Source organism: Cryptomeria japonica, chromosome 11 (assembly GCF_030272615.1).
Source record: "Cryptomeria japonica chromosome 11, Sugi_1.0, whole genome shotgun sequence".
NCBI classification, from domain to species: domain Eukaryota; kingdom Viridiplantae; phylum Streptophyta; class Pinopsida; order Cupressales; family Cupressaceae; genus Cryptomeria; species Cryptomeria japonica.
Genome location: NC_081415.1, coordinates 688966305 through 688992042, shown reverse-complemented (window position 1 = coordinate 688992042; position 25738 = coordinate 688966305). Strand labels below are relative to the sequence as shown.

Sequence of the window (25738 nt, the reverse complement as noted above, 5' to 3'; positions counted from 1 at the left end):
ATATGCAAGTTGCTTAATTTTAGTTGAAATAAATTAATTTTATTTTTGTTAAAATCCTATTTTCTCTCACCCACCAAACCCACTTACCTCCTAAACCCCTTCTAGATTCTTCTAATTCATTCCAAATTAACCTAATACCCCTCCCTAATTATTGTCACATTCCGAAGCAAAGAGAAGTGAGTTCTCAAAACCTCCAAAGTGTTTGAAATGAATTAAAGGCTTTTATTCTCCAACAAGTTAACCCCCAAAGTCTTCTAAACCATTTATGGTTCTTACATAACCATTTATGGTTCTTACATAACCATTAATGGTTAAACTCAACTCACCCACATTGATAGAGGCTTTCCCTCTAACTCAACCCTCATTTAACTCATGGGTCTCTTCAAGCATTTATTTCTTTGACCATGGTTATCCAAACTAACTCTTGCACAAGAGTTTGTCCATTGGATGAAGGCATTATTCATTGGATAAAAACTTTATTCATTAACTCAAGCCTAATTAAACCCTCCCAAGGTAACATTCATGTCATCTCAAGCATTTAATGCTTCTTCCCTCTCCTGTGAATCCATCTCATGTTGACATTTGTCATCATGGGATTGGGTTGAAAGCCATCACGTGGATCATAAACCCATCAATCCTGGCCCTTGCTAAGATTATTCAATCTTGACCATCCATTTCCCTATCTTCCCTATAAATAGAGCTCTTATTCTTCATTTTAAAAAAGGAGAAGTCTTTATGGATCAAACTTATAGTCATTTTTAAGAGAGTATTTTAGAAGCATTAGCATTGTTATTTTACTAAAATTTACATAGACTAATTAGGTGCTTCCTCATAGTAACTTATTTACAATTGTATATGCATTTTGTTCTCATTTTTCATAATCATCTTAAATCTTCATAAGACATCCATGAATAGTGCAAAAATCTGAGAGCTACACTCATGTGGGACTTGGAGAGGAGAGGAACAAGGGAGGAGCAACTATGAGCATGTTGGGGAGCATCTTAGGGGGTTTTCTTTCCTTCCTGCATTTGTGTATGCTTCTTTTTGTTTTCTTTTTATCTCTCTTTGTATGCATGTTAAGGATCATAGGTTCATTTGTGTTTCGTTTTGATTATCACTAACATATTAACATCTAAACTTGTGTGTCTTTTGTGTCCCTTTTTAGCATGCATCAGAAAGTATGTAATCCTTCATCAAGGATGCTTCTCAAACCTTCCTCCTTCTTAAGGATCTAATTTCCCTTTATTGAGTTGTATCTTTAATAAGGATTTTCTTCTATATTCCCTATTGAGGATATCATCCCTCTTATTGGAAAAATTATCCCTAATGAGGATCTTTTCCTTTCTTTACAAGTAGGCGTCATTATAAATTATCTCTTTGGTGTTGAAAGTGTATCCCCTTTCCTACGAATAGGAAAGGTATAACCTTGGTCTCCTTCTCCTTCTTTTGAGTGAAGATGTCATCTTTATTAAAATATCTCCCTTTCGAGGTAGTTATCTTTGTGTAAAGATCTATTCCTCTTTCTTTGTTAATCATGCATCCCTCAACATAATCCATTTACACTTATTGCAAGATATCTCTTTTACAACTATCACTTTCATGCTTAAAATAGTGGTATTCTCTTTCTAGCTTGGAGTGTATGTATATTGTTGATTAAAGGATGTCTCATTGGTGCTAAAGGTGTTTATCCTTGTTCCTTTTCTTACAACCTTAAGATATCAACATAGAGATATGTTGACATCTTAAGGGGGGTCATATACCTGCCCTCCTTGTTGCTTATTCTTTTCACTATTTTAAGGTATATTTTTCTAAAACCCTAATCTTGCATAATTCACAAATCCTTTCATATCTTAGGCTAGAGAACTCTTATTCACATACTATTTGTTGCATTTGAATCATGATTTAATCCTCCCCCTTCTTAAATGCTCATTGAGTATTTCTTATTTTATTGAAAGCATTTTTTACCACTTATCCTTCACAATTCAAACTAGTAAACACAATACCCTATTTCTAGCTAGGAAAGAAGAAGCAAAGGAGGCATATAGTTACCCTCAAATATCATAATTCTTAGTAAGCATTATAGGTGATTTAAATTTTAACTAGAAAAAAGTGGTTTTGTAGATTGTGGTTCCTAACATTGTATTGTAGGTATTGCTCCATTGGGAGCTTCATTCGACACCTTTGGAAATATCCGTCTTCATGAATGTTTACTTTTTTGTACTTATCTTGCATTTGCACATAGTATCATATGACCACTAAAGTGGGGGATAAATGTAGCATCATAAATTATATACCTTTAATTAGGGTGTTCAATTCCATGCTTTTCTAGCAATCACTTTAGTGTGTCTCATTTTATTATGCATTATAGGACTTCATATGCATTTAATTAAAAATATATTCATGGATATGAGTCCTAGCTTAATTTAATTCTCATCATACTCTTATTTGGGCCCTTAATTTTAGTTTTTCTCTTTATCTTTCATTATTTTAATTAATTATCAAGTCCTACCTTATTCCAAATTCAAAAATAATAACACTTTTCCCACTTAAATATCATAACTATTTATTAAACTTACATTTTCAAGAATTAGATCATGTTCTAACGACCCTAAAAATTTGCAACTATTTTGTTGGGACAGATTTGGCCCAAGCTCCATTGTCTAATGCTTGTTGGCTACATTTTTTGGAGGTTATAAGGGCACTCTTCCCATTTTTGAAATTGTCCCAATATGAAAAAATAACATTTCTAGGTCGGTCATTTATTAAATTAAAGTTAAGATCTCATATATAAGTGAGTTCCTTTCTTAATTTATGATATTAATAAATCTAGAGCTCTCAAGCATGAATTGAAGGTGTATTGTTATGATATCTTAATGAAGACAAGACTTAGCCTTATGTGAAGATCAGAACTAACAAATTCAAGATCTAATCAACAAGCATCAAGTTTACATAAAATTAATTCAATCATGATGGAAGCTTTAGAAGATGTTGGAGGATGATAGGAAATCATCAATTGATGATTGGCTTGTACCTCTCCTAAAGGGATTGGGTATGATTTCATTTTGTTCTCATATTTCTATGTTTAAGCTTTAGATCTGAAATTTATCATTTCAAGTTATGTGATTCATGTTGAGAAACATGTGTCTCAACCTTGCAGTCTTTTTCTGGAAAATTCCAAAATTTGTTTGAGGTAGTTTTCCACATGTTTATGCATTGGAAAATGGTTAGTGAGTTGTTAAAAAATGAGTCTTGTCCATAGTAGAATATAGGTGGGCCATTTTTAGAGCCTTAATGACTCATTTTGTGACTTTTAAGAGGGTCTAGTTAGGGGACAAAATTATGGACGGGATTACTATTTTAACCTGGTTGTTTTTCCATTTTGGAAATGTAAATGTCAAAAATGAGCACCATGTGGCATGGTGGTTAAGCCCATGGTTTTGTAAAACCACAAGTGGTTTCCAGGTTGTAAAATCACTATAAAAGGAGGGCTTGGGGAGGAGTTTGATAATTGAGTTTTTTGCAAGACTAGATGCTAGAAGGAGTCTCTCTGAGTTTGAGTTGTGGTGATGCGCTCCTTTAAGAACTTGCATTGCAAGTGTATTGTAATCAGCTTGATTTGATAATACATTGTGCGAGTTTTGGAGGGTGGGGTTTTTCTCTCAGAAGGGTTTCCCCACGGTAATCACTGTGTTATGTGTTCATTGCTATTTTGTTGTGCATTTCTTGATATCTTAGTAATATTTAAGTTGAAAGTTGCATAACCGTCCTCTCAAGATTAGCATAGGAAGCATTTCCGCACACCTTTGCTTCCTTACAATTCATGCATTATTGGTTTAGTTACAATTTGCATTCAATCATATCATTTAAGGTTTTCCTCTAACACATTTGAGTGGGATCCTAGTTTACATTTATGAACCTTAACTCGTAGAAATCTTAGACACAATTAAGATTCAAGAGAACACATTGTTGGATTGGTTGAAATGACCAGAATACTAAGAGGGGGGTGAATCAGTATTTCCATAGATTCTAAAACATTCTCACAAATTCTAAACCTTCTGCTGATATTTCAATTTCATCAATTAATCTCACAACATGAAACAACAAATATAGAATAAAAAAAAAAACACAACCACAAATGGAACATTGGATTTTATATGTGGAAAACCCAAATTGGAAAGACCACAGAGAGTGATAGCTCTCAAGATAATATAACTAGTTAGATGGTGTTTACAAAAAGGGGTGGCTCACTGCCAGATTACTCATTGCTAGATTACAAAAGCATATCACAGTCAAAATGCTCACTACAATAGATACAAATGAACTAAGGAAAGTTACATCTCCAAATGCATGAGATTAGTTCTATATTAAGCTCAAATCACATCTCACATAACTTACAGTAGATCTGATAAAGTATTATTGTACCACTATCCACAAATACCTATAGTAGATCTGGTAAAGGATTACAACAACACTGATCACAACTTTGCATGCTCCTTACTCTGCCACACAACACATACTTCATTGATTCACACCTTATCTTCTTCTATATTTCTTTCACACACACACACACACACACACACACACACACACACACATCGGAAAGTTTATACACCAAAATAATATGATGTCCAAGCGCAAGTAATATATGGCTCGGAATAAAAAATTATCCAATAAATCCTTAACCAAAAAAATTAAGTCATCCTCTACAAGATCCCATATATGCTTCCTTTGCACATTTTATTTACCCATGCATATACCTTAATTACCAAAACAAATCAAGGGTCTACTGGATCCATAGATATGAACCCATAAGAAAAACACCCAAGAACAATAACTGTTAACTCCAAAATATAGATACCACATGTACCACAGATGTTGGAACATAAAACATGATCAATACAGTTGATATAACTAATATGCCAGATGTTAGAAGACACAACTGATACTGGGACAAAATGAAAACCAAAATAATCATAATTTAGGATTCTAGAAATGAGGATCTTCTAAAAATAACTCTTGTAGATCTATACCTTACTGCTTCATCTCTTAGTCATACCTATCTTCCAATAATAACAAAACTGCAATACCAATAACTGCTTCCAACAGCATACACCATCCGGCCCTAACTGGATAACCAAGTTTGACATCAATGACAACAATGACAATATCCACACATCTGACAATCTCCCCCTTTGTCATTGATGGAAAAACATCTCAAAAAGAAACATATTTGCATACAACTTCCCCTAACTCATGTATCTCCTTATTTCTCCTACTCCATTACCTTTCTACTATTCCATTTACCTTTCTCCCCCTTTGACATCAAGGACAAAGGATGTCTTTGATGAAAAGGAAAAAGAAGGAAATGAATAGATTCAACTGCAAAAATAATATAAAAATTGCATACTAACCTAAAATAATTTTCAGGTACTCTTCTTCTGAAATATTATATTGTACTTTTCCTTCAGTTCTAGAAGAAGAACCTCCCAAGACTGCACAACTAATTTAATGCTAACTAATAAACTTCTTCATTCTACCAACAAATCAATAGCATGAGAAAAATTTTCAGGAGCAGAAGAGTTATGCTCATACTGAACTGCATTATCAAGCAATGCTGAGAAATGTTCCAATTTCTCTTTAAGAATCTCCTTCACTTTCCAAAAAAAAATCGCAAAATCTTCTCTTTACCTTTACAAAAGCAATAATTCAGCTTTACAAAAGCACTTCTTCAACATACTCTACATATCATCACCTTTTTCTTCTGAATCTTTAGGATCAATAGGTTGCTCGATCAATTTTTATTTTACAATCTCAAACAGTGATTTCAAAAGCATATATGTTATGCCCTGCATATCCTTCCCCATCATTTTTTTTGTTGTTTGAAAATGTGAGTCCCCCTTGTTTCTTTCATGTTTTCCCTTGTTTTCTTTTAATTCATTTTTTGTTCTGCCTCTCTAGGATTTCAAGTTCCCGAAACCCCAAAGTTCTTTTTGTTTTCTTTCTTTTGCTTCTTTGGGATTTTGGTTTCTGAAACCCTGAGTTGTCTCTTTGTGTTTATTCATTTTTTTTTCACTTTGAGACTTCATGTTCTCAAAACCTTGAAGTTATTCCTTTTTTTTGTTTGGCTTCGAAGTTTCGGGATCCTGAAACCCTAAAGCCTTCATCATTTTCCTTGCGCCCTTTGAGATCTCGTGTTTTTCAGATCCCAGGGTCTTGCCTTGCTTGTTTTGTTTGAGCCTTGGGATCCCGTGTCTCTAGAATCTTGGGTTCTCTTTGTTTTGTTCCAATGCCTCAAAATTACAGATCTCGGGAGTCCCGAAGTCTTGTCTTTCTTCCCTATTTCAGAAATCCTGAGTTTCTCCTTGTCTTGTTATTCTCTGGAGTTTTGGAACTCTGGAATTCTAAAGTCACTTATCTAGTGACCTTGAGATTCTAGGATCCCAGAACCCTAGAGTGTGTTTCGATCTCTGTGCTTTGAGTTGTATGAATGTTGGGAGGGTATATATAGCACAAAGATGGTCATTTTGGCTCATTTGCATGCTAAATCTTTCAAATTTCTCCTCCTCCTCCAACGATTCGGCTTTCTTGTGGTGTGCTTCCTGTCATTGCTCCCTTTTCTTCCAAGTGGGTTATTTCCCTCTTGTTTTTCTCTTTCCTTCATTTTGCATGCTTGCTTCTTTTCTTTCATAGATTAGGGTTTTGATTTTCTACAAATAAGTTGATGTTGAATTGACAGTTAGGGTTCTGGCTCTTGTTTTCTTTGTACGGAGATTTCGGGTTCCCAAAATCTCAATGTTGACGATTGTTTTGACACACTCGCCAACAATCAGGTAGCCAATGTGAACACTCACCACCTCTCCTGAAAAGTAATAAGTTATGGGGAACTAATCACTCCAAGGTATCTATAGTTGGGTCTCAACGGTGAACAGCAGCCCAATGGTTGATGTGGTTGTACCTGTTAAGGGGCCTGCTAGTTAAAACTAAATCCCATTGGTCATTAATAACTTAACTTCCTCTTTTTTTGTTTTTTTTATGGTTTTAAGATTCTTCAGGAAACTAAAACTATGAAAGATAAGGAAACAAGAAAACAACAATGAAACCAATTCAATAACAACTTAACAAACTACTCAGTTAGTTCCCTGCAATCCAAAATTATCAGATATTATCCAAATTAGCATTCAATAATAGACCTCCAGTAAACCTGCAAAGTCAGCAACTTCACATACTCATGGAAAGAATATCACCAAAATATTGTCTACCTCAATAATTCTCATACACCACTTACATGCGCAATATGATTCATAAAGCAATAAACGGATGATCAGAACACGTTGCTAATTCCAAATAATAGACATTACTAGATCACAAAGAACAATTTCGTAGAATATATTCATAGAGCAGGCAATCTATAAGTTGCTTCTTGTATTAATTTCAAACAATGTATAACAAAAATAACTCAAGTTTATAACAATCTGCAAAATAATCTAAAATTTTGAAGTGGGCCTCAAATCATCATTTTGTGGACCCTTACAAATGAATCAAACTTCTCAATTTATAGAGTTGTCTACCCTACTTTCAAGAAAATAAATCTAATCTAAATCAAGAACTCAAAACTAGGAGTCGCAATTAACTTACAAGTTTTTGCCTCTAGACTCCAATTAACTACTACGAAAAAGATGTTCAGTGAGCACTACGAAGAGCATGTTGTATGAGCTAGGCTTTCGTAATCATGCAAAATTTTGTTCAAAACTGGAACATGAGTTGGAGCTCTCGTCAGAGTGCTAGTGGAGAAGTCATGCAAAATCTCTTCTCATAAATCCTTCTATCTTTAGTAACTGTATGTTCATCTTCTACTCCTTTTTATAAGATTTATAATTATTAATGATACATGCAACTTCTTCAGCAGGAGGATCAACAACATGCTTGATTCTAGATTTATACTTTTTCAAAATTTCCTCTGCCTTATCTCTTTTCTTCTCCAATTACCCTATTGTTTTTGCTGCCTCTTGACATTGTGTAATTAAGTAAGTATATATTTCTATCAGTGTGATATCGAATTGAGTTGGGGGTCCCAAATGTTGGGCCTCATATGCATCTCATTGACTCAATACTTTCTCTTCCTCCATAACCCCTGTATCAGTTATCCCTAATCCAAAAACTCTAAGTAGATGCTTTACAAAATCCTCATATTTCAAAACTACCTTAAGGATAGGAACTCAGATGTCTGCCACATCCTTCACATACTGCTGAAGCATCTCAATCTTGAGTTCCAAAATGTATGCGTAGGATGGCAATTTCTTACAACTATCACCACCCAAGAGGTCTTCCTCTATTATTACCTCCTCTCCTAGGTGCAAAACTTTACTTAATATCCAAAACTGTTTACTAAACATTTTAAGATTTCACTCCCATTGCTGAGAAGAAGAGGCTAATGCTCCTCCCACCTGTACTACCTCCTTATGCTCCATAATATTTTGCAAAAATAATCTAATTTTTGAGGCATTTATTTGGGCCCACGACTTTGTTGTAGCAGCTACCTATCTTACCTCCATTAATGCTTTTACCTCTCCCTCTGGGAGTGATGAGGTTGATGGTAGATTATCATTCCTACATGTATCTAATGGCTTTCCCATCTCTATCAGTGGTTGTTTGTACTGCTCCATTTGTGCCTTTACCTCAGCATGAGAGGTATGTTCTTTCTCTATTTGTCCCCTGACGACACTGGTGGCTAGTTCCAATGTATCCAACTCTCCCCACTTTGTTTGCTTGCCCAATTTTACTCGGGATACTTGGTATTTCGGGGAGGCTTGACCCTCTATGTGAAGTGGAACTACCACATCCATAACTACTTCACCAAAACCTGTTCTCAACAAATGATGTACAACCTTAGGTTTCTTGACCTTTCTTGGTTCCTCCATGATTTCTTGTTGTAGTGTAACCCTAGGCAACACTACTTGTCTCTTCTTCTTCTCGAAAGTGAATTCGAGTCACTGTGGTACATCTTTATCCTTTAAGCATGTTTTCCTCTCTTCTTCTAGCTAATTTTCATTAGTGTGCCTCTTGTTTGAGGTCACATTATTGTTCCATACTCCCAGGGCTTCTTCTTCAGTAGAAAGGAATATTTCATCCCTTGTGGGGATCCCAAACATAAATCCTAGCATGTCTGGAGACAAATCAATCACTGTCATGCCCTGTGCATCTATGCATTTCCTGGTATCAGGATCATAAAACTGAGCGATTGTTGTGATAAATTCAGGAGCCAGTACCGACTATGGGAGTATAGTAGCCTCCGCTAGGCCTGATCTTTTGACTCTTCTCAATGGGGCCTCTAGCCTTGGCCTCTCTAATTACGTCTTGATATCATCAATTTCAATGTGCCCTACCTCAGTGTCTGTAACCTATTTGATCTGATCATCTAGTTTCAAGACATAAACTTGCCCCTGGTATTGATAATTCATTGTTATAGGAAGTTTGTCTATGTCTTTGCCTCTCTTGTTGGAAGTTGAGTCCATCTAATTGCTTCAATCTGCAAGAAGGAAACAAGCATTAATCCCTTGTATAAAATATTAAAACATCATCCACCTCGGGACTCTCAGGTTCTGGGGTAGATAACTCCCTTTTAGACAAATGACCTTAGAACTCTGGGATTCCGAGGTTCTGGGGTAGGTAGGCTTTAAAACAAAAATCCTAGAAGTTTGGAACTCAGGAGTTTTGGGGTTCCGAGATGGGTACACTAGATGAAGTCCGGAATTACGGGGTTCTGGGCTTGATATATTGCAAAAGGGTCTAGAACTCTGGGGTTCGGAGTTTGAGATATGAGGCTAACTTCGAAACTCTGGGGTTCCGGGTTCCCGGGATAGATCCATAGGATACCAAAAAGACATTCTAAGACTCCGAGGATCCGGGGTTCGGGTATTTAAACATAGTGGGCTCAAAAGGGATGGACCTCGGAACTCTGAGGTTCCAGGGTCAACATGCACAAGGAATGAGACCGACCTCGAGACTCCGGGGTCTATGAGAAGAACAACCTAACCCGGAACTCCGAGGGTCCAGGGTGAAAAAAAAAAACTAGGACACGTGGGAAACTAAAAACAAGACACAAAAATGACAAAGAAAAACAAGAAAATTCACAAAACAAGAAGATCTAAAGTAGAAAACAACAAGAAAGGAAAGAAAAATCACCAACCTAGTGAAGAAAATCACCCAAGAACACGAAAGGAACTCGGAAGGTCGAAGGCGCGAAGTCGGGAGGTCAAAGGCAAGATCTCTAGAAAGTTGAATGCACAAATGAGCTTTGAAAAGTTCATTCTTCCTATTTATACCCCCCCCAAATCTCGTCCATACGAACATCTAAAACAGGACCTCGGGACTCCGAGATTCTACAGTTTCGGTGTCAAATCAAAACAAAGAACGAAAAACTCACCTCGGGACTCCAGCATTCCGGGGTACACAAAACAAAACATACCTCGGGACTCCGAGACCCCGAGGTTCCAAAGTAAACAAAACGACACGCGAAGAACTCAGGATTTTGGGACTCTGAAGTCTCGAGGCTTCAACAAAAAAAAAAGACAAGGCACAACCTCAGAACTTCGGGGATCCAGGGTTTTGGGGTTGTGCACCAACAAGCAAAAGAGACCAATCTCGGGACTCCGGGGTTCCAAGGTTCCAAGGTGGACAAAGAAAAAAACAAAGAGAAAGAGACCTCGGGACTCCTGGGTTCCAGAGTTCCAAGGTAAAAGAAACAAAACATAAAATAAAGCAACATAAAGTAAAAGAGGGACCCATATTTTCAACACAAGGAAACTAATGGAGATTAGGTATGCAAGGCATAACACCCAAAACCCCCCTTTTTTGGCCTACTCTAGAACTTCGGGTTTTTGGGATTTCGGAGTTCCCCTTTTATTCCCTTTTGCGACTTCGGGATCTTGGATCCTTGGAATCCCAAAGTCCTCCTTGCCATCCTTCAGGACTCTGGGTCCCCAGAATCCCAAAGGATATCTTTGGAACTCCCCTGTATACCTCAAAACTTCAGGTTCCCAAAGTCCCGAAGCCTGTTTCCCAAACGACCTTTTGTCACTTTGGAACTCTAGAGCCCTGGAATTCCAAAGTGATCCTTCTAGATGGCTTATTTGTTTTAAAATTCTAGAACCCCGAAATCCTAAAAAATTGGTTTTTCCTTGCCTCATTCACTTCGGAGTTTTGAAATCTTGAACTAGGCTCCTTTTGCTATATTTCAAGCTTCAGGACCTCGGAACCCCGAGATCCTGAAATCGTGTATAATGGGCTCCTTTTTTACCTCAAAACCTCAAAACTCAGAGATTCTGAAATCTCTTATGTTTCATCAATCTTAAGATATTGATCATCTGTATTATTTGCTGTAGATTAAGGCAATCCTATGTAAACATCAACATCAACTCGAAAGAAGACTAGAAGCTAGATCAGGCTATTAAAGAACCCACCAACAATGAAGTACAAGTACCAGGGTCATATGAACCTTGGTTTCTAAGCTCAAGAATGAGGTACATTGGGTGACATATACTTAGATTGGTTGTATAGAGCTTGAGGAAATCAGAACAAAACTGGCTCAACCAAACCTTGAAGCACCATATAGAAGGTTTAAGAGGTCAAGGTTAGTTGAGGCCACTATCTTCCCTTAGGAAATATAATCACCTAAATTAATCTTTTCTATAGCCCAACATTATGACAAAGATACTAGAAAATTCTTGGACACAAAAGGGAATGTAATAGTAGATCTCTCTCTGAAAATGCTCGACATGACATTCGAAATTCCTCAGTTTGACAAGGTCCTCCAGACCACTGAAGAGGAGGCAACTACTATTTTCAATTGAAATGCCTCAAACTACAAGCATCACATAAATGAATCTTGGCTTGAGGAGCCAATAAAATCAAGCCTCAAAGCTATAGACAATATTCTTAGGGCTAACTTCAAAGACACACCTGTGGATTTAATCATATTGCTCAGGCGTACCTTTGGAAAGATAGATTGTAGGCACTATCATTTATGGATGTTCTATTACATCCATACAATATTAATAGGCAAGGAGTATTTTATTTGGGCTCGGATCATTTTAGATAACATCCATGAGAAATTGTGCAACGTACTACAAATGAAGAAGTTCTTCATGACTTCTTAGGTTATATGGGTGGTGGCAAGAAGTGGCAGGTACCCTTGGCTCAATACAGAGGGCAAATTAGGAGAAGCACTTGAATAGAAAAGAATATGGGAATACTACACTCAATTGCCAATCCAACAGGCTCAATTTAATTTTAAAAGAATAAATTATGTCGTCATATATGTCATCATTTGTAGGTTAACGGGTGATGTTGGATATTGCATCTCTCCAGAGGTAATGAAAATGGTAAAAGAACGGGTACATGGTTCCTCCAGAACTAACACTCTACTTACATCCGAGTGAGCATATTTTCAAGAAGGCCCTTTCTCCTCCCACGATACTGCAACAATTGTTTAATCATTATTGAATATACAAGGCAAATTGTAGGGTTACAATCACTTCTATCCCTCAAGCATAAGACTGGGGTCACATTTTCAATCTCCCTGGAACATTACGCATGCCCAAACATACAAGCTACCAAGTCAGTTGTGCATGGACTGCAAGATCTTAGCCTGAAAGAATTTGATTATGCTAGAGACAGATATGATCCACTTGGTAAATTAAAACAAATGATTCATGTGTCATTTTTGCATTATCTACCGGCCTTAGAAGATTTTTGGGTAGATATGCAAGATATTTTTGAAGCCCTAGAAAGAGGATAGTGTAGACGTATAAAAATGACCATATTCCTAAATGAATATTTAATGTTCATTTTATTCTCATTCCTCTATTCTAGTTAAATCTAATTTAATTAAATCATCCACATTCTTCTATTTAATTAAATAAATTATTCTATTTATTTATTTAAATTCACTTAAGTCCTTTATATCATTTAATTGAATAAATCATTTTATTTAATTAAATCCCTTCTCTCTACTTTTTAATTAAATTTACATTTAATTAAATAGTTTACCCCAACTAAATAAATCTAATTTATTTAAATCCCCAATTTGCAACCAAATTAAAATAAAGCAATTTATTTTAATTAAATCCTATTATCCCTCATCCACTTGCATTTTCCTACATCTCCCACTTGCATCCTAACCCTCTTCCTAAATTCTTCTAGAACCCATCTAATCCTAATCAAGTAGCCTAAACCCATCAATAATCCCCTTTCCCTAAATTTGAGGAGGTCACTTCTCAAATTTGGAGTAAAGTCTTCCAAAGGCATTAAAGTTTTTATGCCTAACTTGTTGAATATCCCCAAATTTGGAAGGACTCTTACAAATTTGTCCCCAAAGTCTTCAAACCATTAATGGTTAACTAACCCTTAGTGGCATGGTTAGAGACTTTTTGCCTAACTTAACCTTCATCTAACCAAGGGGTCTCATCAAGCATTCACTGCTTTGACCATGGTTATTCCTTTAACCTTTGCACAAGAGTTTACCCCTTGGGTAAAAGTTTTATCCATTGGATAACCCTAACCTAACCTTAACCCTTACCTTCTAAGGTAACCATGAGGTCTTCTCAAGCATTATATGCTTCTTACCTCTCCTCTCAAGCAATCTTATGTTGACAATTGACACCATTTCATTGGTGAAAATTGTAAACATGGATTGATAACTTTCAATCCTCGCCCTTGATTACCTCCTCCAATCTTGACCATCCATTGCCCTATTTTTCCTATAAATAGAGCTCTCATTCCTCCATTTTCAGATATCCAAGCTTTTAGTATCACACTTATACTCAATTTTAGCATACATCTAGCATCTCTTTGTAATAGGAATTAATCTTATAAGCATTTTAGAGCATTTCTATTATCATTAGCTTAAATCATATAACTAGTATATCATGTTAGGATAGTATTGCTACTAACCTTGTCATCCTATAATCTAGTTTAACTCATTGGTAGAATCATGCATAAATGTTAAAATTAATCTAAAGCATCCCTCATTCTTGCATTCATCATCCCTAAGTCACTTTTCTTAGTGATCTGAGAGCAAAAGCATTGGCTTGAGGGACCTTGTGAGATATAGAACCATGGAACCCACCTTGGCAAGTTGAGTCATTTCTCATGACTCCATAACTTGCATCAAGAGTCCCATGGGTGTGTGGACAAGTCCTTTGAACATTTTCACATTTTAAGTTTCATTGAATCGCTTTTCCTGCATACAGATATTACAGGTTAAAAGTTCCTCAAATTAGGAAATTTAAAATTGAAACAAACATTCCTAGTGACCTCCAAGATAATGGTGAGCTACTAGATCCATTCTATAAGGAAATTAGGATCGACAAGAAGCCTCTTTCTCCCATCAAATGGTCTGAGCGGGAGAAAGTTGATATTGATACTGTCACCGAAAAAGTAGTTGAGAGAATAATGCAATGGTTGAGCCTTACTATTCGCCCAAGTGCCTCCAAAGAGAAGAAGAAAGGAAAAGCATTAGGCAATCCTCATTCTAAGACTACTAAGGAGTACATCAGGAAAAAAAAGTCAAAATGGAGAAAGAATAATCCTACAAATCCAGAGGCTACTCCTCAAACCATTGATAAGGAATAATTGATGAAGCAACTTGATGCAAAAATGAATGATTCCCAACTCCTCAAGATGGTAGCAGAACACGGGATCACAATCGGTTTGCAAGAAGTGCCACAAGCTTCAATTCATCCCATTGTTTTGACTATTGGGATTATCCCGAGAGAGGGAACATCACAAGAAAATGATGTTGAGTAACAAGCCCCTCCCACTACTCAAACATCAACATTGGCCTCTGCACTACTTCATGAATAGGTCACTATTCATGATATTGAATCTGACTCTAATGAAGATGACGAGCTCATTTCAGTGGTCGTTCATAAGAAGAAGAGTGAAACCATGCCAAGGGAGTCAACTTTTAAACAGGTTCAAGGAGAAGCAATATTGCAACAGGTTGATCATCCCAAGAGCCAAGATGAAAACAATTATCAAACATAAGTACAAGAAGGGCATGATGAAGTCATGGACATTGATGAGCATGATGAATGGATGGTGTTAACTCCTAAAGACCAAGAGATGCTCCTTATGCAGTTAGAAGGAGATAAGCAAAAAGAACATGAGGGAACTGAAAAGGAATCTTTTGAGCAAGTGGTTGGTGAAAATTTAGAAGAATTTGCCAAAAACCAAAAGTTGAGTCATGAACAGGTGCTCTCATCAAACCTCGCTCAACAAATCTCTCAACCCCCTCCACATCATGAAGACCCTTCACAGTAGCAACCACATGAGCAACCAATGAATGAAGAACAACAGGAAGATGAAAGGCAAGAGCAATAGATGGAATCGCATATGGTTACTGTCAAAGTAACAACCCAAGGTGGAGATGAAGATGATAGCATGTTGTAGTAGTTGACCTTCAATTTTTAGAAGAAGAAGAAAATTATCCTCCCAAGCATCACCCTACAAGATGCCATAACCAAATCACCAAGGCATGTCAAAAGGGCCAAAAATCTCCATCATCTTTCAAGAAGTAATTATGGTGATGTTATAGCAAGTGTTGCGGATCCAATAAAAGAAGAACAAGAAGGTGGTCAAGCCTCCCAAAATATCAGATATCTCAGGTTAACCTTGGCAAGCAGACCAAATGGGGAGAGATAGCTTCTCTAGATGCAACCACTGCTTCCATCAAAACAAGAATAGAAAAGGAGCATAAGTCGAAGAGAGAAGTTAAGGTGCAATTGCAACAATATAGGTAACTTCTCATCGAGATGTAAAATCCATTGGACTCAAGGTCCAGGGATGCTCTATCTTCCACTTCATCACTACCACAGGGGGAAGTGAAAGCAAAATTTGAAATGAAGAGAACTGTGTTGACTCTTAAGACTTGGGTAGGAGATCAACTCAGCAAGGTAAGTATGTTCCTACAAGATACTAAGAAAATATATGAATATGCCCATCTGCTTGAGAATGGTCTCATCCTTCATGCTAAATAGTAAAAGAACCAATCTAATGGATTCTTGAAGGCAACCAAATTTCTAAAAAAGATCAAAGGCTTAGGTGAGGATGTGATAAAAGTTGAAGACCTATTAGGAGGTGAAGATTTCAGAAACTTGCAAAAATATGTTGATATCTTGGAGTTTAAGGTAGATGTGATAGACCAGTGTTGGGTAGAAGTACTCAAAGAGCATCTGCTTTTCCTAGATCTTTTAGAGTGCTATGAATAGTATGTAGTGGAGCTATTGGGCAAATATGGTACAGATTTGATGCAATCCAAATCGCTCAATTATAAATCAATCCTTAAACAATGGGATGCATATTCCACAAAATACTTCTCCTCATACATTGAGTTTGATGTTGCAGTCATGGATAGGTACATGTACTTAATCCTCCAATCTCACCAAGAAACTCAGCTAATTGACAGCTTGGTTGACAAGATAGATGAAGTGAAGGAAGCACTCAGGATTGCCAAATCTCGCATTGAATACATCAGACCCACCATTTTCTTCCATAGATTGTTACATAAGCAACTACCATAGTTACAAGAAGAGCAAGAATCAAACTGGCAGTTGACTTGCCGATACACACTCAAGGAAGCACGACTTGGAGGAGATCATTGTTATTCACCAACAGCACTTCGTTACACCTGTTATGCATTAGCACTACCATCAAGGGACATTGTACTTATTGGGAGTGTTAAAATTTATCTTTTGTACATGCCTTTGCGCCCTTTGGAAGAGTTTGGTAAGTAGGGTTTTTGTAGGGTTTAAGAATACTGGCATTGTTTTCTACAAAATCCCTGGGTCTATTATATTTATTGGTTGACCGGTAATGGTAGGTTCATTGGATTTAAGTTATCATAGTAAGGGTCACGTGTCGTGTGATTGTTGGCCCCTTGTGTCGAGTCTAGCTGGTCGGGTCGATCACTTTAATTCAAAAAATTCAATGTTTTATTTTTGCCTAGCAATCGCAAAGATCCCTAGGTCTCTAAGTTCTAACACATATCCTATCCACGGCTCCTTCTACCCTTCATAAGTAACCATGTGCTCAATTGACTCACTTAAAGTGTTGGTTCAAATATCTCAAAGTTAGCGGGACAATGGGATAAAGTCTTGAGCCTTGAAGAAGTTTATCTTGCATTAGTCATTTGTCCTTGTTTGAGATCATGTGTGATAGCAAGAAGTATTCTTACTAAAGGAAAATTTCACCCTGCATCACCTTTACATTAGAAAAGTTACCCGTGCGGGCTAAGGAATTACTTGGCAGAATCACAGGGGCTTACCCTGCATGGTATAATTTAGCCTACAGCTGTGAAGGGGACAAAAGAGATAAAACACCCTATGGGACAACAAGAAGAAATGAATCACAATGGAGGATTTACCCTGCAGGGGTCATGAGTTGCATCAAGTGGTGTTGTGGGATAAGAATATATAGTGAAGAAAGAGTGTCCCTGCCACCCCACATGATCAGAAGAGAAGATGAAGGCAATGTACTAAACAAAGCATTGCGAGATAACAAAGTGTTACAAAAGATAAGGAAATTCTTACCCCGCAAGGGTCAAAGGAAGAGGCAATGTATGTTGCAAGTTAAATGGTAGGGAGGAGATAGGAGGTCCTCGCTATCCTGCATGATTGGGTAAAGATTTCTCTGCTATAGTGAAGAAATGGATGCGAAACATCATGCGGGGTAGTGGGGAAGATGATATATTAAGGGATTCTTATCCCACAAATCTTGAAAGAGAAAACAATGAGCAATGTTGAGAAAGAGAAAGCTGATGAATTAATTCTCCCTATAATCCCAGAGTAGTAAAGAAGTAGATAGTGGGAGCCCATAATGATAAACAGATGCTTACCTCACAGGGTTAATATAAGCACACAAGGGACAATGCAAGATAAGTGGAGGAAGGGAAATGATAGTCCCCATTGTCCCACGATGATGGAAGCCGAAACAAAATAGAAGAAAGATCGCTCTCTCCAGTGGGAAAGAGAATACTTTGCAGGACAGTGGGATGTGTTGAGATGCAAAGAGATATTTATCCCGCATGGAAATGAATGAATCTCAAAAGGTGAAGTGGGGCAGCGAGAGATGGAGGATATAGGTCTCCTCGCTATCCCACAGGAGTGAAATCTGAGGGATGACAAAGCTTGTAGAATCAAACGTAATCAAGGGTGAATTATAATTTTCCAAGTCAGTAGTCAAATAAATGTCAAAGGGTAATCTCAGTCTTTCATCTAGAAATCAACGGCTAGGTTTAAATTTTGAAGCCACCAACCCGCTGCATTCTGCACGGATGAATTAATGGAAATTTGTCTATGCGCCATAAAAGTAGAATTCAAATCCATTGTTGCCTACCCTACATTCAAGAAGCTACCAAAGTGATAGAAGAGAGATTCAAGGAAAACAAGTGCATCCAGAGCGATTGAATTGAGCTTCAAAAAACCAATAAGTCACTCCTGAGCCATTTATTTTTAGTTTTGCAAGGAATTTTAATCGTTTGGGAGGGTCTAGCAAGCAAAAGCTACATTTCTTTCCCTGGTTCTAAAGAAAGGGTTTGTTTGTCTGGTTTTCATTTTATTTCACAGTTCAAAATTTTTACAATGGTCTCCCCATCCTCATCCACTACAAATGTTCATGAAGCGGGAACAGGCTCTTCCATGTTTGAAATCACCCATGCCATCCCTCTAACATCAATCCATCCCATGCTTGAGATTGCAAATGTGCCTACTACTATGTCCACCCCTGTAGCCACTCCTCATGAATCCCTAGAGGCTAAGCCAAGTGCTCCACCAAAAAACACTCCCTCTCAAACCAAAAGAAAGAGTGCATCAAAGAAAGCAATTGTTGTTTCATTTAATCCTATGAGGATCCGGTTACTAATGAGAGGGGGGATGAATCAGTAGTAACACAATTTCTAACTTCAAATCAAAATACCATATACAACATATCTAAAATCATTAAAACATGAATCTATCCCTTTAGCATATCACATATACTTGTCACCCACTTAAGCAATCTTATTAATCATAAAATTCACCAATAAGATATCTAATCAACGCATACTCATACTAACTTAATATCAAATCAGAATACTTCATCCATCAATTCATTAACATTACCGGTAACCACTTACAGATTTCTGATAAACAACAATAAACTTACCATAGCCGGTAATCACAAATAATGTATGAAAAGATAGGCATTGATGGTATGATGAAAGAATAAGTATATGGTAGAATACTAAGAGGGAGGGTGAATCAGTATATTGAAAAACTGATACAAAGTTCCCAAACTCAAACTCAGTCAAACAAAGTAAAAATATCTCAGTCAAGATCAATATTCATAAGAATACTTGACATCAATAGGTTTAACTGTTATGACAACTTTAACAATAAACAACTTCAATCTTGTGAATATCAACAATGCTTAATCATAACTCAACATATTCATCTCTCAATGCTTCTACTTAACATGCCTTATCAGAAATTAACCAAATCAACAAATAAGATCACATCCAAAAAAGCATTCACCACTTGACACAAATCTTTATACGTGGAAAACCCAAATAGGTAAAAACCACGATGAGATGAGACTCACAAGGATAGCTATCTAAACTCTTTTGAAGTTCGCCCTATTACGAGCCAAGCCTGTTAAATCTTTACAATAAGTCTTGTTAAGAACTAATTCTGATTAAGGGATTTACAAATATTCCTTGATTAAAAGCACAAACCCTGTTACGAGTAACCTCGCTAGAGGATTTATCAATTCAAGCTAATGGACCACCTTGTTAGAGGATTTAATGAGTAACCAAGCTTGTTAGATCTTACCCGGTTAAGGGATTTTACTTTTGTTGTAATTGTTAGAAAACAACAGGTTTTCTTGATCTTTCTAAGTAGCACTACATTTTCTTGATCATATCCTTCTATGCTTCAATCTTCCTTCACTCAAAGTGCAGATCCATTCACAGGTTAGGCAACTACACACTCAACAGGTTTTCTACCAATCTTGCCAACAACCTTTACAACAACTTCATCGACCTTAAATAGAAATCAATTAGGTCGATAACATAGCAGAAACCTAATTCTCATCATCAAAATTACAAACAAGTCAGTACAATCTTGACCGTTAGAAATCATGACAATCTCTTCACATTCTTCAAGAAAATTCCAACCACTCCATGATCACTGCTTCATAGGACTTTGTAATTAATCACACACTGTGTATTAAATGCAATCCACTTTGCTCCTTCCTTAGAGAAGAACAAATGTGCCAAAACAATTTGAACATATCCTCATTCAATGATCACACGTGTCTCCATCATTATCACTCATCAGATAATAAACCAACAAACTTGGTCAGTTAGGGTTTAACAGCTGATAGGGTTTTACCAGTTACAATGCATATAAAGGTTTAACCCTTTACACCGGTTCACATGTTTATCTCACAAACTTAACATACAGGTTTAGAACATCTTCCACAAAGCTCTCTTTACCAGTTACAAGCCAATATCAAAAACAACAATATCAGCAATAACATGAATACCATTACCAGTTCAATTAACATCAATGACAACATATCATTAATGTAATCTCTATGCAAAATACCAACAATCTCCCCCTTGGCATTGATGGCAATACAAATATCAACACCTTTGATTGTTGTTGAGATTGGTGAATATGAATCCTAGTTTACATTACCAAGTATTCACCTTGCTCTGTCTGTCTTCAGCATGTCGCTGATTCACCTAATCAGACACAATTCTTCTTCTCAATCACATAATTCTTCTCCCCCTTTGACAGCAATGCCAAAGTGAGAGTAAAACATGTAATTATGCTCTCACTGTGATGTTGATGCTCCCCCTGTGGAATACATCCACTTCTTCATCAATTCATGTAAAATTATGCAAGAGGTTCATGGATTGAAGCAATCAGCATCATGCCTAACTAACTTCATGAAGAGGGACAACCCCCAATTGACTTATAAGATACTCAAAAGTGGTCTTAGAAAGAGGTTTGGTAAAGATATCTGCAAGCTACTCCTTGGTAGAAACATGCTCCAAGATAACATCTTTACTTTGAACTTTCCCTCAAAAGGATTTTTTGAAATGTTATTGCACTTGTATTATCACACAAAATCTTTATTGGTTCTGAGATTTCCTTCTTCAAACCTTCTAAAATGTTCCTCATCCACATAGCTTGTGTATAATTCATATAAGCTGCTACATACTCAGCTTCAGTAGCAGATTGTGAAGTGCAACTCTACTTTTTACTACTCCATGAGACTAGCCTTCCTCTTAGAAAGAATGCTCCACCGGTAGTACTCTTCCAGTCATCAATATTTCTAGCCCAATCAGCATCTGTGTATACATTCAAATCAAAATTTATACCATATGGATACCATAACCCATATTCAACAGTACCTTTCAGATATCTAAAAATTCTCTTGGTTGCCATCAGATGTGCCTCCTTTGGATTCTTTTGAAATCTAGCAACAATACCAACTGCATGGGCAATATCTGGTCGAGTGTGAAAAACATAGTGTAATTTTCCAATCATTGACCTGTATTCTTTTTGGACAATTTACAACCTGTAACCATTGGGGTTCCAACTGGGTTACAATCACTCATACCGAAAGTCTTCAAAACCTCTTTCACATACTTGGATTGAGTAATGAAAATACCATTCTTCATCTGTTGTATTTGTAAGTCTATGAAAAAATTTATTTCCCCTACTAATGACATCTCAAATTCATTCTTCATTTCATCTGCAAAGCAATTACTCATGTCATCATTAAATCCAAATATAATGTCATCTACAAATACTTCACTGACTAGTATATCATCTCCTTCAAACTAGAGATAAATGTTGTTGTCATCAATAGTTCTAGTAAATCCTATCTTCATCAAATGAGTATGAAGTCATTCATACCATACTCTAGGTGTCTGCTTTAATCCATACAAGGCTTTATCCTATTTGCATACCATGTCTTCCTTATCTGTCAATGCATAACCATTAGGCTGCTCTATATAAACCTCTTCTTCTAGTATCCCATTCAAGAATGCAAACTTGACATCCATCTGGTATACCTTCAACTTCTTATGAGCTGCAAATGCAAGTAGTGTTTTGACACCTTCCAGTCTTGCTACTGTTGGGAAAAATGGTGTCTCAACCTTGCATTTATGCGAGGTTACTATTTATAGTAAGTTTTTATTTGAGCACAAAATGGTGCGAAACTCTCCCTGAAGCTTTTGGTTGGCTAGATAAGCATTCCGGTAAAGTTGCGTCGCAAGGTCACAGCTAGTTTTGAAGATATTAAAATTTTCATCTTGGAGGGGTGCAATAAAATGTTTAAACTTAATTTTGGGGACTTTAGAGGCTCTGAAATGCCCTGAAAAGTTTCCGTAACCGGCGAAGCGGGTTACGAGGTGATAGAGCACTTCGCGAGCTTTCCGGTGCTTCAAACGGTTCGTCAATCGGACACCCGGTTCTCAAGTTATGGCCTCCGGAAGTTTGTACTCCTGAAATAGGAAAAATAATTTGTATCGAATACATAAATGAGCTGTAAAAGGGAGCGACACGTGTTGATGTGTGCTTTAACATGTCATAGGGCATCTAGAAGGGAGATAAGGTCGGCTACACCTTATTGGGTGGTTTTAGCCCATGGTTTTGTAATACCGTTTGACGGTTTCTTGTATTGTATCTCCTATTTATGAGGTGTGTGAGATAGAGGTTGTGTGTAAGAGTCTTATGGCTATTGAGTTGCCTCTGAATCTCTGATTAGTGGTACTCCTGCGAAGAGCTTGCTCTGCAAGTATTTTGTAATCTGTTTTTGATTGCTGAATAAAATATTGAGCTGCTTTTGGAGGGTGGGGTTTTTCTCCCGAAAGGGTTTTCCCCACGTAAATCACTGTGTTGTGGTATGAATGCTATTATATCTATTTCTATTTTCTGTAACTGTTGTAATGATCTGAAAAAGTTTTGCATTACCCTCCTCTCAAGGTTAGTGTAGGAAGTTGTTTCCGCTACTTAACTTCCTTACAGCTACTGGTGTAAAAGTTTCTGCATAATCCTTTCCTTCTTCTTGTGCATATCCTTTGCATACTAATCTTGCCTTATTGCGAGTTACAACACCATCTTCATTTATTTTGTTTCTGAACAACCATTTAGTACCTATAACATTCTTGTTTACCAGTCAAGGTACTAGGGTCCAAGTGTTGTTCTTCTCAATTTGATCTAACTCCTCCTCCATAGCTTTTGTATATGGTGAAAATGGATAACAATAATAACAATATTGAAAGACTAAATGGATTCAACCACAAAACCCTAGCCTAACAATCAACAAAGATCCACCATAACATATGAAGATTACCTAAGACACAAATCACATGAAATCGCAAAGATTATACCATCACATGTCCAATAGGGTTTTGATCTCCATTCTTCCTATCTCCATTGATCTTGCTTGATATATTTGCTCTCAGATTTTATATGCACAAGAGCTCAACAAAGAACGGAATGTGGTTGCTAGTAGGATCGTAGTGTAGTCAATTGATCAAGTCATTAGGGTTTGATAATGAAGGAAGCATCTCCTTATATAGAAGACACAATATGAAATGGAGGGATAAGATTGAGAGGTGTAAAAGGAGGTCGGCTATGATTAGAGGGTAGGTAAAAGAAATAATAAAATAATGAAAGGGGTAGGTAGTGTATGAATTAAGAGATGAATGACATGTGTCATGGGTAGAAAAGGCTAATGAATTAATTAAATAACTAAAGATTTATTTAATTAATAGAAGAAGTAGGATCAATTAAATAAATAAGATATTTATTTAATTTAGGAAAAGGATAATTTAAATAAATAAATGTATTTATTTAAATGAGAAATAAGGCTAGAAGAGGATAAATGAATTAATTAAATAAATAAAGATTTATTTAATCAATAGAAGAATTAAGCTTAGATAATTAAATAAATAAAATATTTATTTAATTAGACTGGACAATTTTGGGTGTCTACATTTTGCCCCTCTTTGAGACAATGCGAATTGTCACGTTGTTTCAAAGAAGATAAGATGAACTGATACAGAGTTGCCCCAAGATGGGAATGATATGCCCCCTCGAGAGATTGGATGAAAATGTCTGAAAAGATTGCAGACAATCTCTCGATAAGAAAGACAAGGTAGAATGGATTGACCGGATAAAGTGACAAAGTCACGGGATAATGAAGACTGACTCAAAAAATGAAGGCGAGGGCTAGGGTAGGCTATAAGATAGACCACGGGGGAAAATACATCCTCATTGTCATCTACACATTCACAAGAGCATAGTGCAAAGCAAAAATAGAGCAGGAGCAGTCAACAGCGATGGCTTTCACTCACAGATTCGACCATGTTCGCCGATTTCAGAGGCCAGCAGAGGCAGGAGAGCCGGTAAGTACCACCAAACCTCCTCGTACTTTGACGCATTTAATTTTGTCATTAATGCATGTCGAATAGGGTAATAAATGCACTTAGACTAGGGTCCAAAAAGTGTCAAAAAATGTCCAGGCGCGTCTGCGTTGGTGCCAGGCGCGTCTGTGTTCGCTAGGTGCGTCTGTGTTTGTGCCAGGTGCATCTATGTCTAGACCCACGTCTGCATCAATTGCGGCCTCGTCTGTGATGGACAGGCGTGTTTGTGCCAATAAGGCACGTCTATGTCAACTAGGTGCATCTATGCAGAGCATAGGCACGTCTGTGTCAAGCAGGCGCGTTTGTGTTGTTCAGGCACGTCTATGCAGTCTTTGAGTGCGTTTATGTCATGTAAGCGCATTTGCGTTTGAAAAGTATGAATGTGCATCTTCTAGGTCAAATCGGCAGTTCTGTGATGAACATATACTGTCGATTGGATAAGCTGCTGAGGGGATACACTCAAGCAGGTCCTCTAGGAAGACTAGGATAGATCAAGGTACTTTGTGATGAACAGTGAGTACCAAGATAGAGTACTTTGTGATGAACAGGGAGTACTGAAATATGAGCAGCACTTTGTGATAAATAGGGAGTGCAAATGTGAGTAACACTTTGTGATGAACAGGGAGTGTCACACACGTAGTACTTTGTGATGAACAGTGAGTACCACTAGGATAAATAGCAACACTTTGTGATGAACAGTGAGTGTCACTAGGATAGATAGCAATATGCATTTAGATAAAAAGGTAGCATTTTGTGATGAACAGGGAATGTCACGATGACTGACATGATTGATTTGTTTGACTGTAGGAGTACTTGCCGATGCTAGAGTCACGGGAGAGATTCCCGTCGACTCAGAGGTTGCGACCTGAGTTGACAGCCGAGGACAGAGCCGCTATCGAGGAGATGGGTTTGAGACATATGTTGTATGTGCCTAAGTTTCGGGCGAACATGGGACTGCTAACTGCATTAGCTGAGAGATGGCACTCTGAGACGTGCACGTTTCATTTGCCGATGGGTGAGATGACAGTCACCCTGGAGGATGTGTACAGGATTATGAGGATACCCATCGATAGGGAGCTAATCCCATATGATCAAGATGGTGACAGAGAGGCCCTAAGATGAGTATTCCAGGACCCTGGACTGGAGATGAGGGCAGGACATGTGGCATGGGACACCATGACAGCCACCGGGTTAGCATTTCCGGTAGTGATCGGGGGAGCTATCAGTGGTTTCCTATATCCGAATAGGGTGACATGG

General features: G+C 37.3%; 1 protein-coding gene across 1 annotated transcript in view; it reads right to left on the bottom strand.

The window, feature by feature from the left end:
- Window positions 1–5199, bottom strand: part of LOC131038121 (protein trichome birefringence-like 36) — a 135173-nt gene extending 129974 nt beyond the window's left edge. Inside the window, exon 1 of the mRNA XM_059214806.1 lies at window positions 5057–5199. Within this exon, the coding sequence (XP_059070789.1) occupies window positions 5057–5199 (143 nt within the window). The remainder of the gene's footprint in view (window positions 1–5056) is intronic.
- Window positions 5200–25738: the final 20539 nt, after the last annotated feature.